General features: G+C 43.6%; 1 protein-coding gene across 2 annotated transcripts in view; it reads right to left on the reverse strand.

The window, feature by feature from the left end:
• Window positions 1-3,118: 3,118 nt before the first annotated feature.
• Window positions 3,119-13,894, reverse strand: part of GALC (galactosylceramidase) — a 69,889-nt gene continuing 59,113 nt past the window's right edge. The window contains exons 13-17 of one of the 2 annotated variants that reach the window (XM_082275353.1): window positions 13,557-13,701; window positions 12,628-12,808; window positions 10,225-10,388; window positions 4,995-5,071; window positions 3,119-3,382 (exon numbers count right to left, since the gene is read on the reverse strand). In XM_082275353.1, the coding sequence (XP_082131479.1) occupies window positions 3,233-3,382; window positions 4,995-5,071; window positions 10,225-10,388; window positions 12,628-12,808; window positions 13,557-13,701 (717 nt within the window). In that variant the 3' untranslated portion in view covers window positions 3,119-3,232. The remainder of the gene's footprint in view (window positions 3,383-4,994; window positions 5,072-10,224; window positions 10,389-12,627; window positions 12,809-13,556; window positions 13,702-13,894) is intronic. The other variant, XM_082275352.1, reaches the window with a different exon arrangement.

The following is a 13,894-nucleotide window of genomic DNA, read 5'->3' on the forward strand; positions in this document are numbered from 1 at the left end:
CACCAAAAATGCCAGAATCGTATGCACTGGGGCTAAACACCTAGCTTTCATGAACCCCAACAAGACTCGGCCAGCTGACTGCTAGCAGGGAGCGTGGTTGGTGCTTTCCCCTGCATACGGATTTTCTCTTTTTATTGGATATAGAATATACAATTATAGATGGGGTTTAGCAGCTAGAAGCATTTTTGGCTCTGTGTTATTTGCACTCATTTGATGGCATTTATCCCCATCTGGGTATATTTTTCTTTTGCGTTTTAACGCCTGAAGCAAAACGCCTGTAGCTGAAAAAAGTACATGAGCTTCTTTTTGGGCTGATTACCAGCGTTTTTGATAGATGTCAATGCCTGCCTCCAAAAACTCCTGAAAATCGCGGTAAAAACCGCGCGAAAACGCTACGCTCAAGTGTGAATTCAGCCTTATTCCTAGGGGAACTCTGTCTTTCAACCACCAGCAGCCTTTTATAACCCCTGATATATATCATAATAATATTAATAATAATAATAATAATACAGAACCATATAGTTTAGTAATTTTTTTTAATCATCATGATCAATTTACAAAAAGAAAGGCACACTGGAAGTTATAAATATACAATTGATAAAAAGTCTTCATTTCTTTTTATTCTAGTTCCATATAGCTGTCAGTTGAAAAAAAGAGGTAGCAAATGTATAATTTAAAGGGAATGTATAATGGCAATTGCATAGATTTTAGTTACAGGACTTAAAGGTGCAAACATTCTGTAATTGGGTGAGTGTACATTGCAAGTTAAATTTAGTACGGTCATTTCCAGCCAGTAGGTGTCACTCCTGGTTTCTCTTTATGTTCACCTGTCTATTCTTAGCTGCTCCACTGCGAAAAGCCAGTCTAAAGCTCTCAATAGCTTTCTCCAGTTTACAGACAACTGAAGAAGAGCAGGAACCCCCCCTTCTCCCTTCAGACAAGGCTGCATGTAATTTCTAACAAAAAGCAACCACCTACTGATGCGTTCTCTCCATAGACAAATTCATTTAGAAATACAGTGACACAAAGCCATTATAGTTTCCCTTCAAAAAGAAAACCGCAAGCCGACCACCCTGCGTGCAGTGTGTATACAGAATTTCACCCTGAAAGAGGGACTAAATGTTTCACCCTCCCCGCCAGCTTCCCGTCATCCAACATATACCCTCCTCCTTAGTCACTTTACACCCAGTGATTGGTAGGGAGAGGTCATCAACTGGGGACGCACACAGGTGCAATTTTCACATCATTCTGGATCACATATTTCCATAAAATGGATCTCATTTCTAGGACCTTCCAGTCTTCCGGATCTCTCTAATATCACTTATTTGATAACATTCAAAAATATGCCATGGAAAAAACATCCAATCTCAATAATTCTAATTACTTCTGACTTGAAACCAAAGGAGAATATATGAATATATATAAATATATATATACATACATACATACACACACACACACATACACACGTATATATATATATATTCTCCTTTGTTTTAAACTCAGAAGTAATTAGAATTATTGAGATTGGATGTTTTTCCTATGGCAGTGATGGGGAACCTTGGCACTCCAGATGTTTTGGAACTACATTTCCCATGATGCTCCACTATGCTGCATGACCATCATGGGAAATGAAGTTCCAAAACATCTGGGGTGCCAAGGTTCACCATCACTGTTCTATGGCATATTTTTGAAGAAAAAAAAAAAATTTATATATATATAAAAATTTATTTTTTAAGAGGTGCTCTGTGGAAATTTAGTGCCGAAACCAAAAATGCAGGATGGACTTGGCCAAAAAACAAAAATGACAGTTTTTAAAATGTTTATATTTCTATATGCAATAGTATTCTATTCAACTTTTTAAATAATATCAACTTATACGATATTATTGTCGGCCAGTATCGGTACCTTTAGCGCAATTAAAGCTCGAGAAAAATGTATCCCTTTCAATTCTATGCATGTCTTCACACTGATCCGCTGCGCTTCCATTGTGGTGCTAAGTTCCAGTTTGCACCAGTGAGATGCGGGAAACCCTGTGATTCAGTGTGGTCTCCCGCATCGTACCTGAATTGCACACTGGTTCACACTGACATCTGAAAACCGCTGGGGGGTGTTAAAGTTAATAACACCCCCAGATCGTTTCGCAGATTGCAGTGTGAACTTTCAAAATGGTACAGCAATCGGATCACATAGGTGTGAACACCCGTGTGATCCGATTCCAGTGCGGACCAAAAAGGGTCCTGCACCATTCTGGTGTGGATGCCATTTCAGACATACAGTGTATATGGCTGAATGCGCATCGCACAGACATCGCATGGGATCTGCACAGAAATGCAGTGAGAATCACATGCAATGTCTGATCGCACAAGTTTGAACACTGCCTAAAAATCCTGCTTCCTGCATCTTTGGTCAATTTTCGGTGCCATTTTTAGCACCTTTTTCTCTTTTCGGTCGAATGCAGATTTCAGTGCATCTCAAAAAAAATAAATAAATAAATATATATATATATATATATATATATATATATATATATATATATATATATATATATATATATATATATATATATATATATATATATATATATATAAAAAAATAAAAAAAAAATATATATATATATATATATATATATATATATATATATATATATATATATATATATATATATATATATATATATATATATATATTTTTTTTTTTTTTTTTTTTTTTTTCTCCAGGAAATGAGTCAGGCTCTATCTGACTTGCTGCAGCTTCTAATGCACCCTGTGAAAAGCTCACAGTGTGCAATGAAATCAGAGTAAGCCATTTCAGTCCAGGACAGGATCCTGTACTTAAGGGAAGGCTGGAGTCCAGCTTTAATGACTGTAAACACCTTGTTGCAGAGACTCTTCCTTACTCCTAAAAAGAAAAGCACAGGGAAAGAACACACACTTGGCTAAATTTTAAGTGCAAAAAAACCCCTCAGAGACAGAGAGACGCATCTGTAAAAACCGTGATTCAAGTCTTAGCACACAATGCTATAAAGTGTTAATGGCTCCTAACTGTACCGCCATATCCATCATAGAAAGCAATAGGGTTCAAGTGTGTGCCGACCACCCAGATGCTACAGTATATCCCATACAATTGGAGTGTGTGAGCAGCGCCCCTCCCCATTCCACTCAATTCACAGTAAAGCCGTAGTCCGCCACGATCAGTGTTACAATTTAGGCTGCTGGACGCCACTCAGAGTTTACAGAACTTTGGCTTCAATCATAAAGTTATCAAACTGCGCAAACTCAAATGAGCCGGTCCCTATGGCGGCCCAGCCGTGAGCCGGTCCCACCGTAATCTCGCCTTTCCACAAGTGATGACCGTTCAGGAGGCCATATGCATTGGAACCCTGGAGAGGAAATGAGAGAGAGGCGTTGTTATTTTATGTCCGGACGCAGGATCTGCAAATAAAGCTTAGCAGAGTTCCCCAACCCCTTCCCACCCGGCCCCGACAATATTATATTGTAATAGGACGGCTGAGGAGGAGCCCCATTATCCAGGGAGGAAGTCATAGGATGTCCATCCCAGGATCGCGCCACGCTCCGGCACGATCTGTCACCCACTGTATCCACTGGACACGGCTGATGACAGGGCACTGTATGGTACCATGTGATCGTTGTGGCCAATCACAGCAGATCACATGACAGTTGTACACAATGGCTATACCATGGTGGGGTATTCAGGAGTGGACTGTGAACCACTTTGAAGTACTAGAAGGTAGTTTTTGGATATGACACTACTGCTGGGATAGAGCACTGCGCTTTTCTGGTTCCTTGGTTTTGATTTTGGATTAGACCGGTTCCCTCTATTTTAGAATCCTTTGGAGCCAAGGTCTAGTGCAGGGGTCTTCAAAATATGGCCCTCCAGCTGTTCAGAAACTACAATTCCCATCATGCCAAGTCATGTCTGTGAATGTCAGAGTTTTACAATACCTCATGGGATGTGTAGTTCCGCAACAGCTGGAGGGCCGTAGTTTGAGGATGCCTGGTCTAGTGGTACAGCCCTTCCGTCCTTGACTGGGTTGGATGCCCAGGTCTGGGTGGGTTACTTTACTCTCTTTCCATCTTGGATATGGACTCACCTTGCCTTGCCCTCATGCTCCCAACTTTGTGGGATGGTCCCTTCCTGTTCCAATCCCAAAGGTGTGCCATCGGGTTGAAGTCAGGTCAGTTAAGTTCCTCCACCCCAAACTCGCTCATCCATGTATTTATGGACCTTGCTTTGTGCACTGGTGTGCAGTCATGTTGGAACAGGAAGGAGCCGTCCCCAAACTGTTCCAACAAAGTTGGAAGCATGAAATTGTCCAAAATGTCTTGGTATGCTGACGCCTTAAGAATTCCCTTCACTGGAACGAAGGGGCCAAGCCCAACCCCTGAAAAACAACCCCACACCATAATCCTCCCTCCACCAAATGATTTGGACCAGTGCACAAAGCAAGGTCCATAAAGACATGGATGAGCAAGTTTGGGGTGTAGGAATTTGACTGGCCTGTAGAGTCCTGACCTCAACCCGACAGAACACCTTTGAGATGAATTAGGCAGAAACTGGGAGCCAGGCCTCCTCGTTCACATCAGTGCCTGACCTCACAAATGCTCTTCTGGAAGAATGGTCAAACATTCCCATAGACACACTCCTAAACCTTGTGGACAGCCTTCCCAGAAGAGTTGAAGCTGTAATAGCTGCAAAGGGTGGGCCAACTCAATATTGAACCCTACGGACTAAGACTGGGATGCCATTAAAGTTCATGTGTGTGTAAAGCAAGGGTCTTCAAACTATGGCCCTCCAGTTATTCAGGAACTACAATTCCCATCATGCCTGGTTATGTCTGAATGTCAGACTTTTACAATGCCTCATGGGATGTGTAGTTCCACAACAGCTGGAGGGCCGTAGTTAGAGGATCCCTGGTGTAAAGGAAGGCGCCCCAATACTTTTGATAATATAGGGTAGCTCAATCTACATACCTCGACGTGAAGGGTCAGCGTGTGCCAGACACCGGCACGAACACCAGCAAGTCCTTTCAGCAGAACGATCTTCCCGACTGTAAATAAAACGGACAATTAGGAGGTGCGAATATCACCAAAGACAATCATCATCAGAGACCCAAACATTTATCACTGTCTGGAGAACAGGAACCCTGGATCCGCAAACAGCAATCTTTCATTTTGCCTTTTTTGCCCTTGGTATTAAAGTGGTAGTAAACACGCTTGGTCAGTTGGACCCACAGGTGAGCTTACAATAAGGCACGTGTACCGTTTAGGTCACAGTGATGGAGAAACCTTGGCAACCCAGATATTTTGGAACTACATTTCCCAAGATGCTGAACTACACTGTAGAGTGCAAGGGCATCATGGGAAATATAGTTACAAAACATCTGGGGTGCCAAGGTTCCCTATCATTGGTTTAGGAGATTTTCAGAGGTTTAGCAGCCAGTGACGTCACCAGCACACTGCGCTCTCAATGGACATCATGGCGTCCATTGAGAGCACTGTGCTGTGACTCCCACGCATGCATGGGAGTGACATCATCGCAGCTATGCCATTCAAATGGCTGGAGCCCGAGAATCCAGAAAGACTGGGTGGAAATGGAATCCCTGTCAGCTTGACGCTGGATGGATCTGTTTTGTAGACAAGTCTTTTTATAAATGTGCATCGCATACAAGAACATTATCTTAAAGGAAAAAAAAGAAGGCCTTCACTACCGCTTTAACCACTTGCCGTCAGTAGATTTACTGCGGCAGTCAGCCCCTCACAGGCAAAGCAACGTAGGGCTACGTCGCTAGCCTGTGAGGCTCTGGGGAGCGAACGCGCGCACTCGCGATCGGGAGAAAGGCAGGCGGCTGATGTAAACAAAGCCACCTGTCATTCTCCCCTGTGTAAAAATGGTGATCAAACGGTTCTATGTAGGACCGTTGATCACTGTTCTTACACCTCAAGCCACAGCCAATAACAGTAAGAATCACGCCCCTAGGGACACACTTAACCCCTTCACTGCCAGTGTCATTTTTACAGTAACAGTGCATATGTATAGGACTGATTACTGTAGTAATGTCACTGGTACCCCCAAAAGTGTCAAAAATGTCAGTCAAGGGTCCTATCTGTCCGCCGCAATGTCGCAGTCCGGCAAATAAAATCGCAGATCGCCGCCATTACGCGTTAAATAAAAAAAACAACAAAAATTACAAAAATCTTTGCCTTAGTTAGTAAACACAATAACTTTTGTGCAAACCAATCAAAATACGCTTTTTGCGATTTTTTTTACCAATCATATGTAGCATAAAACAAATTGGCCTAAAATGTTAAAAAAAAAATGTAGATTTTTACATTTTTTTGGGGGGGGGAATTTCATATAAAAAAAATGTGAAAAATATTGTTATTTTTTGCAAAATTGACGCTCTTTTTTTTGTTTATAGCGCACGATCAAAACAAAAAAAAAAAAAAAAAAAAAAAAAAAAAAAAAAAATCGCACAGGTGATCAAATACCACCAAAAGAAAGCGGTTTGTGGGAGAAAAAGGGCGTCAAATTCGTTTAGGTACAGCGTCGCACGACCGCGCAATTGTCCATTAAATTCACGCAGTGCCGAATCGCAAAATAGGCCCTGGTCAGGAAGGGGGTAAAATCTTCCGGGGCTTAAGTGGTTAAAGGCGGCTAAGTGCAATGAGGGAATCACCGGTTCTCTCCGCCTTGGAAGACGCCACAGCCCTAGTAGAATGTGCCCCGATACCCACCGGGACCTCCATCCCGCTTGAAAACTAGGCCTGGCTAATGGCTAACCTAAGCCATCTGGCTAAAAAACGCTTTGAGGCTTTAGAACCCTTACTAGAGCCACAAAATAGAAGGAATCAGACTTCCTAATTTCCTTTGTACGATCCATGTACACACCTTCTAATATCTATCTTATGATAGTTACTCTCCTGGTCACTCACAGGATTGGAACATAAAGTTGGTAAAACGATTTCTTGGTCTCTGTGAAACTTCGAGGTCACTTTTGGTAAGAAAGCCGGATCTGTCCTAAACCCAATGCGATCCGAAAAAACCTGTAGAAAAGGAGCTCTAACAGAAAGAGCTTCACTGCACAAGACTTAATAGGTTCAAACGACTCTCCTAAGAGAGCCTGCAGAAGCACAGATAGATCCCACATAGGAAAAGGGGGATTGCTTACTGGTCTCTGCCTGTTTAAGGCTCTAAAGTATCAAATCACCCAAGAGCTTTCGGCTAAGGATACTTCTAAAAAGACACTTCAGACTGCAGTGGCAGTCCGGAGGCTTGTTGCTCCCCCTCACACTCAAGACTGCTGGGAGGGAACATCTGCACCGATCTGCTGAACTCCAAGAGGAGCCCCTGTGTCTGCAGCCTTGCAATCCCTGGAGGACCTGACATGCGGTTATCCATCTCCTATCCTGTGAGTGGCTCTTGTTTTTAATAAAATGTGAGCTGTTTTTATACTACACTTAGAGCGGCGCTCCTGTTTTGTTTTTATGTTATACAGAGAAACCTTCATCTCCGGTGAAGCTGCCCTCTTGCTGTGCCTGCCATGCCGCTAATGTCACCTACCTGCTCTTCCTGCCAACATGCCTTATACTATGGAGAGACTGTCTCTTCCAACCATGTGCCATCTATGCTGCATTAACTCTGATTCCTGCTGAATTATAAAGCTTGTCTAAGTTCAGAAAAAAAGGGGGCGGAGAGCTGAAGTTGCACACAGTAGAGCTCAGTAAGGAGAGCTCTAAGAGCTGATTGGAGGGAAGGGACACAACCCCCCTTCACACAGCACACCGGAACATAGCTGAGGCTGTCAATCACAGGTTGTGCGCTGGAGCTCCCCCCCCATCACATTTTATCTCTTTGTGTCAAGAAAACATGTCTGAAGTGACTCATGCTGAAAGAGGAAGGAGGCAGCAGACAGTATTAACACTTAGTGCTCTGGTTTGAGACAAGTACACACTATACACCAGTGTTTCTCAACTCCGGTCCTCAGGGCCCACTAACAGGCCAGGTTTGCAAGAAAACAAATACATCCCAGGTGATATAATTTTCTGCTCAGTGAGTGCAGTACTCTAGTCTGCATCTCCCCAAGGTAATACTTAAAATCTGGCCTGTTAGGTCCTGAGGAAAGGAGTTGAGAACCACTGCTCTATAGCAGTGTTTCTCAACTCCGGTCCTCAGGGCACACTATTAACAGGCCAGGTCTGCAAGATAACTGAAATACATCCCAGGTGATCTCATTTGCTGCTCAATGATTGCAGTACTCTAGTCTGCATCTCCCCAAGGTAATACTTAAACTCCTGTCCTCAGGACCCACCAGCAGGCCAAATTTTGAGAGCCACTGCTATAGAGGAATAGGGCTTTGTTCATATTTCAGGTCTGGAATTTACAACGCCGTTAAAATGATATTAAAGCATTTAAAAAAAAAAAAAAAAAAAACATGTTATACTTATCTGTTCTGTGCAGTTGGTTTTGCACAGAACATCCCTGATCTTCCTCTTCCTTGTGCTCCCCCCCCCCCCCCCCCCGGTGCTCCTGGCCCCTCCCTCCTGTCGAGTACCCCCAGAGCACCCAAGCAGATGCATTGCTGAGCCGCTGCTCTGCGTGTAGAGTCACATGCAGAGCTGCAACTCGGTCCTACCCCCTCTCCTCATTGGAGGAATGGATCCAGCTTGCGTCTCAGCCAATGAGGGAGAGTCCCCAGGGAGCCAAGGCTCTTGTGCACATCTCTGAATCAAGATGGGGCTCAGGTAAGTATTCGGGCGGGGTGGTGTTTGCACAGAGGTGGTTTTTTTACTTTCATGCATGGAATGCATGAAGGAATAAAACCTCCAGCCTTTAGAACCATTTTAAGGTGTCAAAACAGCAGCTGGATGTTGTACTAGTTTAGAACAAGAGGAAGGGTACAAGTAACAAGGCTGCAGATAGCAGTAACAAATTGGTTCCTGGTACGGGAGATTTCCACTGGTACAGGAGGTTCCCACTATACAGGTTCCCGGTACAGGAGGTTCCCACTATACAGGTTCCCGGTACAGGAGGTTCCCACTATACAGGTTCCCGGTACAGGAGGTTCCCACTATACAGGTTCCCGGTACAGGAGGTTCCCACTATACAGGTTCCCGGTACAGGAGGTTTCCACTATACAGGTTCCCGGTACAGGAGGTTTCCACTATACAGGTTCCCGGTACAGCAGGTTTCCACTATACAGGCTCCCGGTACAGGAGGTTCCCACTATACAGGTTCCCGGTACAGGAGGTTTCCACTATACAGGTTCCCAGTACAGGAGGTTCCCACTACACAGGAGGTTCCCACTACACAGGTTCCCGGTACAGGAGGTTTCCACTATACAGGTTCCCGGTACAGGAGGTTTCCACTATACAGGTTCCCGGTACAGGAGGTTTCCACTATACAGGTTCCCGGTACAGGAGGTTTCCACTATACAGGTTCCCGGTACAGGAGGTTTCCACTATACAGGTTCCCGGTACAGGAGGTTCCCACTACACAGGTTCCCGGTACAGGAGGTTTCCACTATACAGGTTGCCGGTACAGGAGGTTTCCACTATACAGGCTCCCGGTACAGGAGGTTTCCACTATACAGGTTCCCAGTACAGGAGGTTCCCACTACACAGGAGGTTCCCACTACACAGGTTCCCGGTACAGGAGGTTTCCACTATACAGGTTCCCGGTACAGGAGGTTTCCACTATACAGGTTCCCACTATACAGGTTGCTGGTACAGGAGGTTCCCACTATACAGGTTGCCGGTACAGGAGGTTTCCACTATACAGGCTCCCGGTACAGGAGGTTCCCACTATACAGGTTGCCGGTACAGGAGGTTCCCACTATACAGGTTGCCGGTACAGGAGGTTTCCACTATACAGGCTCCCGGTACAGGAGGTTTCCACTATACAGGTTCCCGGTACAGGAGGTTCCCACTATACAGGTTCCCGGTACAGGAGGTTCCCGGTACAGGAGGTTTCCACTATACAGGTTCTTGGTATAGGAGGTTTCCACTATACAGGTTCTTGGTATAGGAGGTTTCCACTATACAGGTTCTTGGTATAGATGTCCTCTTATCTTATATTGTAGATTATCACATATTAGAGAAATGTATGTTTTGTTAGAATACAGTGTAGAATGGACCGGCACACCCCCTCTAAGCAAAGTGTGCACCGTCCTCACCAGAACTCCTCCCCATAATGGGCACTTACGTAAATCTCCGGTGACTTTATAAGTGCCGTCAGCAAACACCCAGAAATAGATCCCTTTGGCCACATACGTGTCTGATCCACCTTGATTCACTCTGGCTGCAATGAAGACTCCTCCTGTGTCTGGGGTCTCAATGTAAATGTCACAGGTTACAGTAACATTGGACCTACAACCCAAAATACAAAGAGAAGTGAGAATGGCAGAAGTTGCATTTACAGAGCCATCACCTGGCCGCAAGTGGTACTGCGTGCAGCAGGTGATACTACATACACTATATGGCCAACAAACCTGCACGGCTCTTTTTTTAAAGATAAGTGACGGAAGGAGAGATGGGGGCACCTTCTGTTTTAAGAAAGCTTAACTGTGCTACAAACGGATTTGATTGGAGAGTGTACTGGCTCCATTAGTCCTGACTACCCACGTAACACATGATAAAGCGGATCTTCAACCCCCCTCATTTTTTTTTTTTTTTTAACCCCTGCAGGGATGGTCTTCTGTACAATTTAGAAACTCAATCAGCAGATCCACCATTGTCCTGCTGAGATCCTCTTCCGTTTTGCCACCGTGTGGTTCTGTGCCGCCTTGTTTTCTGTGATGTCAGTCAGTAGGTGGCGGCTTTTCTGGGTTCAGCCAGCGGGCCTACCGATGACTCTACAAGGCCAAACCTCCCCCTTTACTGAATAAAGGACCATGCCTCCTTTGATACGTGGCATGCATGTTCCAGGAGGCAAAGGAAACACTGTGCACATCATTTGCCTAAGCTAATGATGAGCACCTGGGGCGGCCTAAACCCCCTACATTTTATTTTTTTAAAGTTAAAAATAATTTAAAAAACAGTGCTATTTCGGAAGAGGAGGGGTGGATAAGAGTGAAGATCTGCTTTAAGGCTTTAATACCCACACTTTGCATATATATAGGTGAAGTAGGGAAAAATTACATGCAATTATGTAGTGCATCTATAATATATATATATATATATATAACCATCCAAGGATGGAAGAGCTTTCTGTGCTGACATCGAGCTCACTGCGTGCTCCCAGCATGGTGACAGCTCTCCAGGACAGCCATTGATCTCCAGTTTTGATCGGGAGCTGGCGAGACTGGTTCCCAAGCATCTGACCACTGACAACCATGGTCTGGTCACATGATCGGCTCGTCTTCCCCTCTTCATTGTAAAGACCCAGTACCAGGGATGCCAGGGCTGGGCAGGATTAAAACATAGAAGTCCCTTATATAGCTCTCAGCCTCCTCCAAAGTCCACTTCCCTTACAGGGTGGCTACAACTTTTCTCAACGGTTTCACTGTATGTAGCCATGTGGCCCCACTGTATGTAGGAAAGTAGTCACCCCCCTTGGCCTCACTGTATGTAGGAACATAAGTTACCATGTCTTGCAAGCTCCAGAGAGGCTAGTTACTATCTGCATTGTTCATAGAGCCACACTCATGAGCACAGCTAATTCCAATCAAAAGGATTTTGAGGGGGTAAAGGAGAGGTTCTGGAGCTCAAGGGATGTTACAATTAGGCAGAAAAACAAACGAAGAAACAAAGTCATGAAGAAAAACATTACAGAGCCTTTAAGAAGTCGAAATGTATGGAATATGTCTGGAGAATAGCTTGTTTAGTGTCACTTTTAAGTAGAATCCCTGCTCAATATAAACTAGTCTTAAAAATGCTCCCTCCCACCTCCTGCTACCTATGTGGACTAACCAGTGTAATAGAAATAAAAAAAAAAGATGCCATGTGATTATATATATATATATATATATATATATATATATATATATATATATATATACACACACACACACATATATATATATATATATATATATATATATATATATATATATATACACACACACACACACACACACACACACACACACACACACACATACATATATATATATATATATATATATATATATATATATATATATATACACACACACACACATATATATATATATATATATATATATATATATATATATATATATATATATATATATACACACACACACACACACACACACACACACACACACACACACACACACACACACACACACACACACATATATATATATATATATATATATATATATATATATATATATATATATATATATATATATATATATATATATATACATATACACACACACACACACACACACACTATATCCATCTATCTCTATATATATATTTTTTTTAATTTCTGTCTACTGCGCACACACACACGCACGCACACACACACTTTTTTTTTCCCCCACCCACAGGTAAGTCAGGGGGAGGGGAAATTTTTTTTAAGGCTAGTTACCATTAGGTAGGAGATCTACTTACTTTCCCAGGGTGGGGTACTAAAAGCAATTAAAACCCGACTGGGTGACCAGGCACTCACCAAGTGAAGTCTCCAATGACGCTTATGGCTTGAGGGGCGTCAGACGCCCAGCTGATTGGACGCTGAGTCAGCACCTGCCGGAAGGTGAACGCGTGATCTCCAGGGTCCGAGGTGTTTATGAAGTATTCGAAAACTCCAGATTGGTCGGCGAAATACGGGGCCTCGCTGAACGGAGGGTTACCTGGGCACAAGAGCAGTTTATGAATGAACTTCAATCCAGAGGAGCATTTCACATCTTCAGATGTCACTGTGCATTTCAACCCTTTTAAATCTCATTTTTCACACTACTGCCCTAGTGACACTCATATGATGCTGAACTTCCATGGTTGAAAGAAATGAATGAAAGGGGGCGGGACAAGGGACAGTCAGACTGAAGAGAAAGGGCTAGATGAAGCTGGATGTCCCCCAGCCAGGAAATAAGGCAGGCTCTGACTTGCTGGAGCTTCTAATGCACATTGTGAGAAGCTCTCAGTGTGCAGTGAAATCAGAGTAAGCCATTTCAGTCCAGGAGAGGAGTCTGTACAACTGAAGGGAAGGCTGGAGGTCACATTTAAGGTTCATCTCCACCTGAATCTGGTATTTCACTTTCTGATTTGCATGACTTGGTCATCTCCTGGATTCCAGTGCGATATTTTCAGCCTTTTTATGCCCACTTTACAGCTACAATGAAGGTGTCATGATCTCTCAGCCTTGACTCCTGAATGATTTTATTAACCATTGTGGAGGGTGGAGCCATCATTCAGCTTTGTATTGGCTGGAGCACATGCAGAACTGTGAAACATGTTGGGGAGATTGTGAAATATAGAAAAGAACAAAGGCAGCATGTTCTCCAGCTCATTAGTGACCGATAAATTCATACATTGTTGAAGGAGCTTAATAAGAAAAAAGCCACACAACATAACAGTCACACCTACATACTGCACACTTACGGACAGTAAAGTCATCCTTGTACTTTAGCGGGAAGGGTTTCGGCTTCGGAGGGTCGGGGTGAGACCCTTTCTGGCCCTTTGTAAGAGTTGTCAGAGTGTACACCTCGTCCACACCCAGCTTCAGAGTGAATGCACCGTTCCGAACCTGAAACAGACATGGAAGCTACTCAAAGATTTCACACCCCAAAAATTGCCTATTTAGTACCCCAAGGTGATTTATCCATTAACAAACATGCCAAAATGTTACAATGTATATACTACTTCTTCACCAGGCAGACCAGTCACCTGACATGGAAGGGGTTCTCTTCCCCATCGATTGAAACTTAGAATTGATTAAT

This window comes from Pelophylax lessonae, assembly GCF_965119305.1.
Source record: "Pelophylax lessonae genome assembly, chromosome: 13".
NCBI classification, from domain to species: domain Eukaryota; kingdom Metazoa; phylum Chordata; class Amphibia; order Anura; family Ranidae; genus Pelophylax; species Pelophylax lessonae.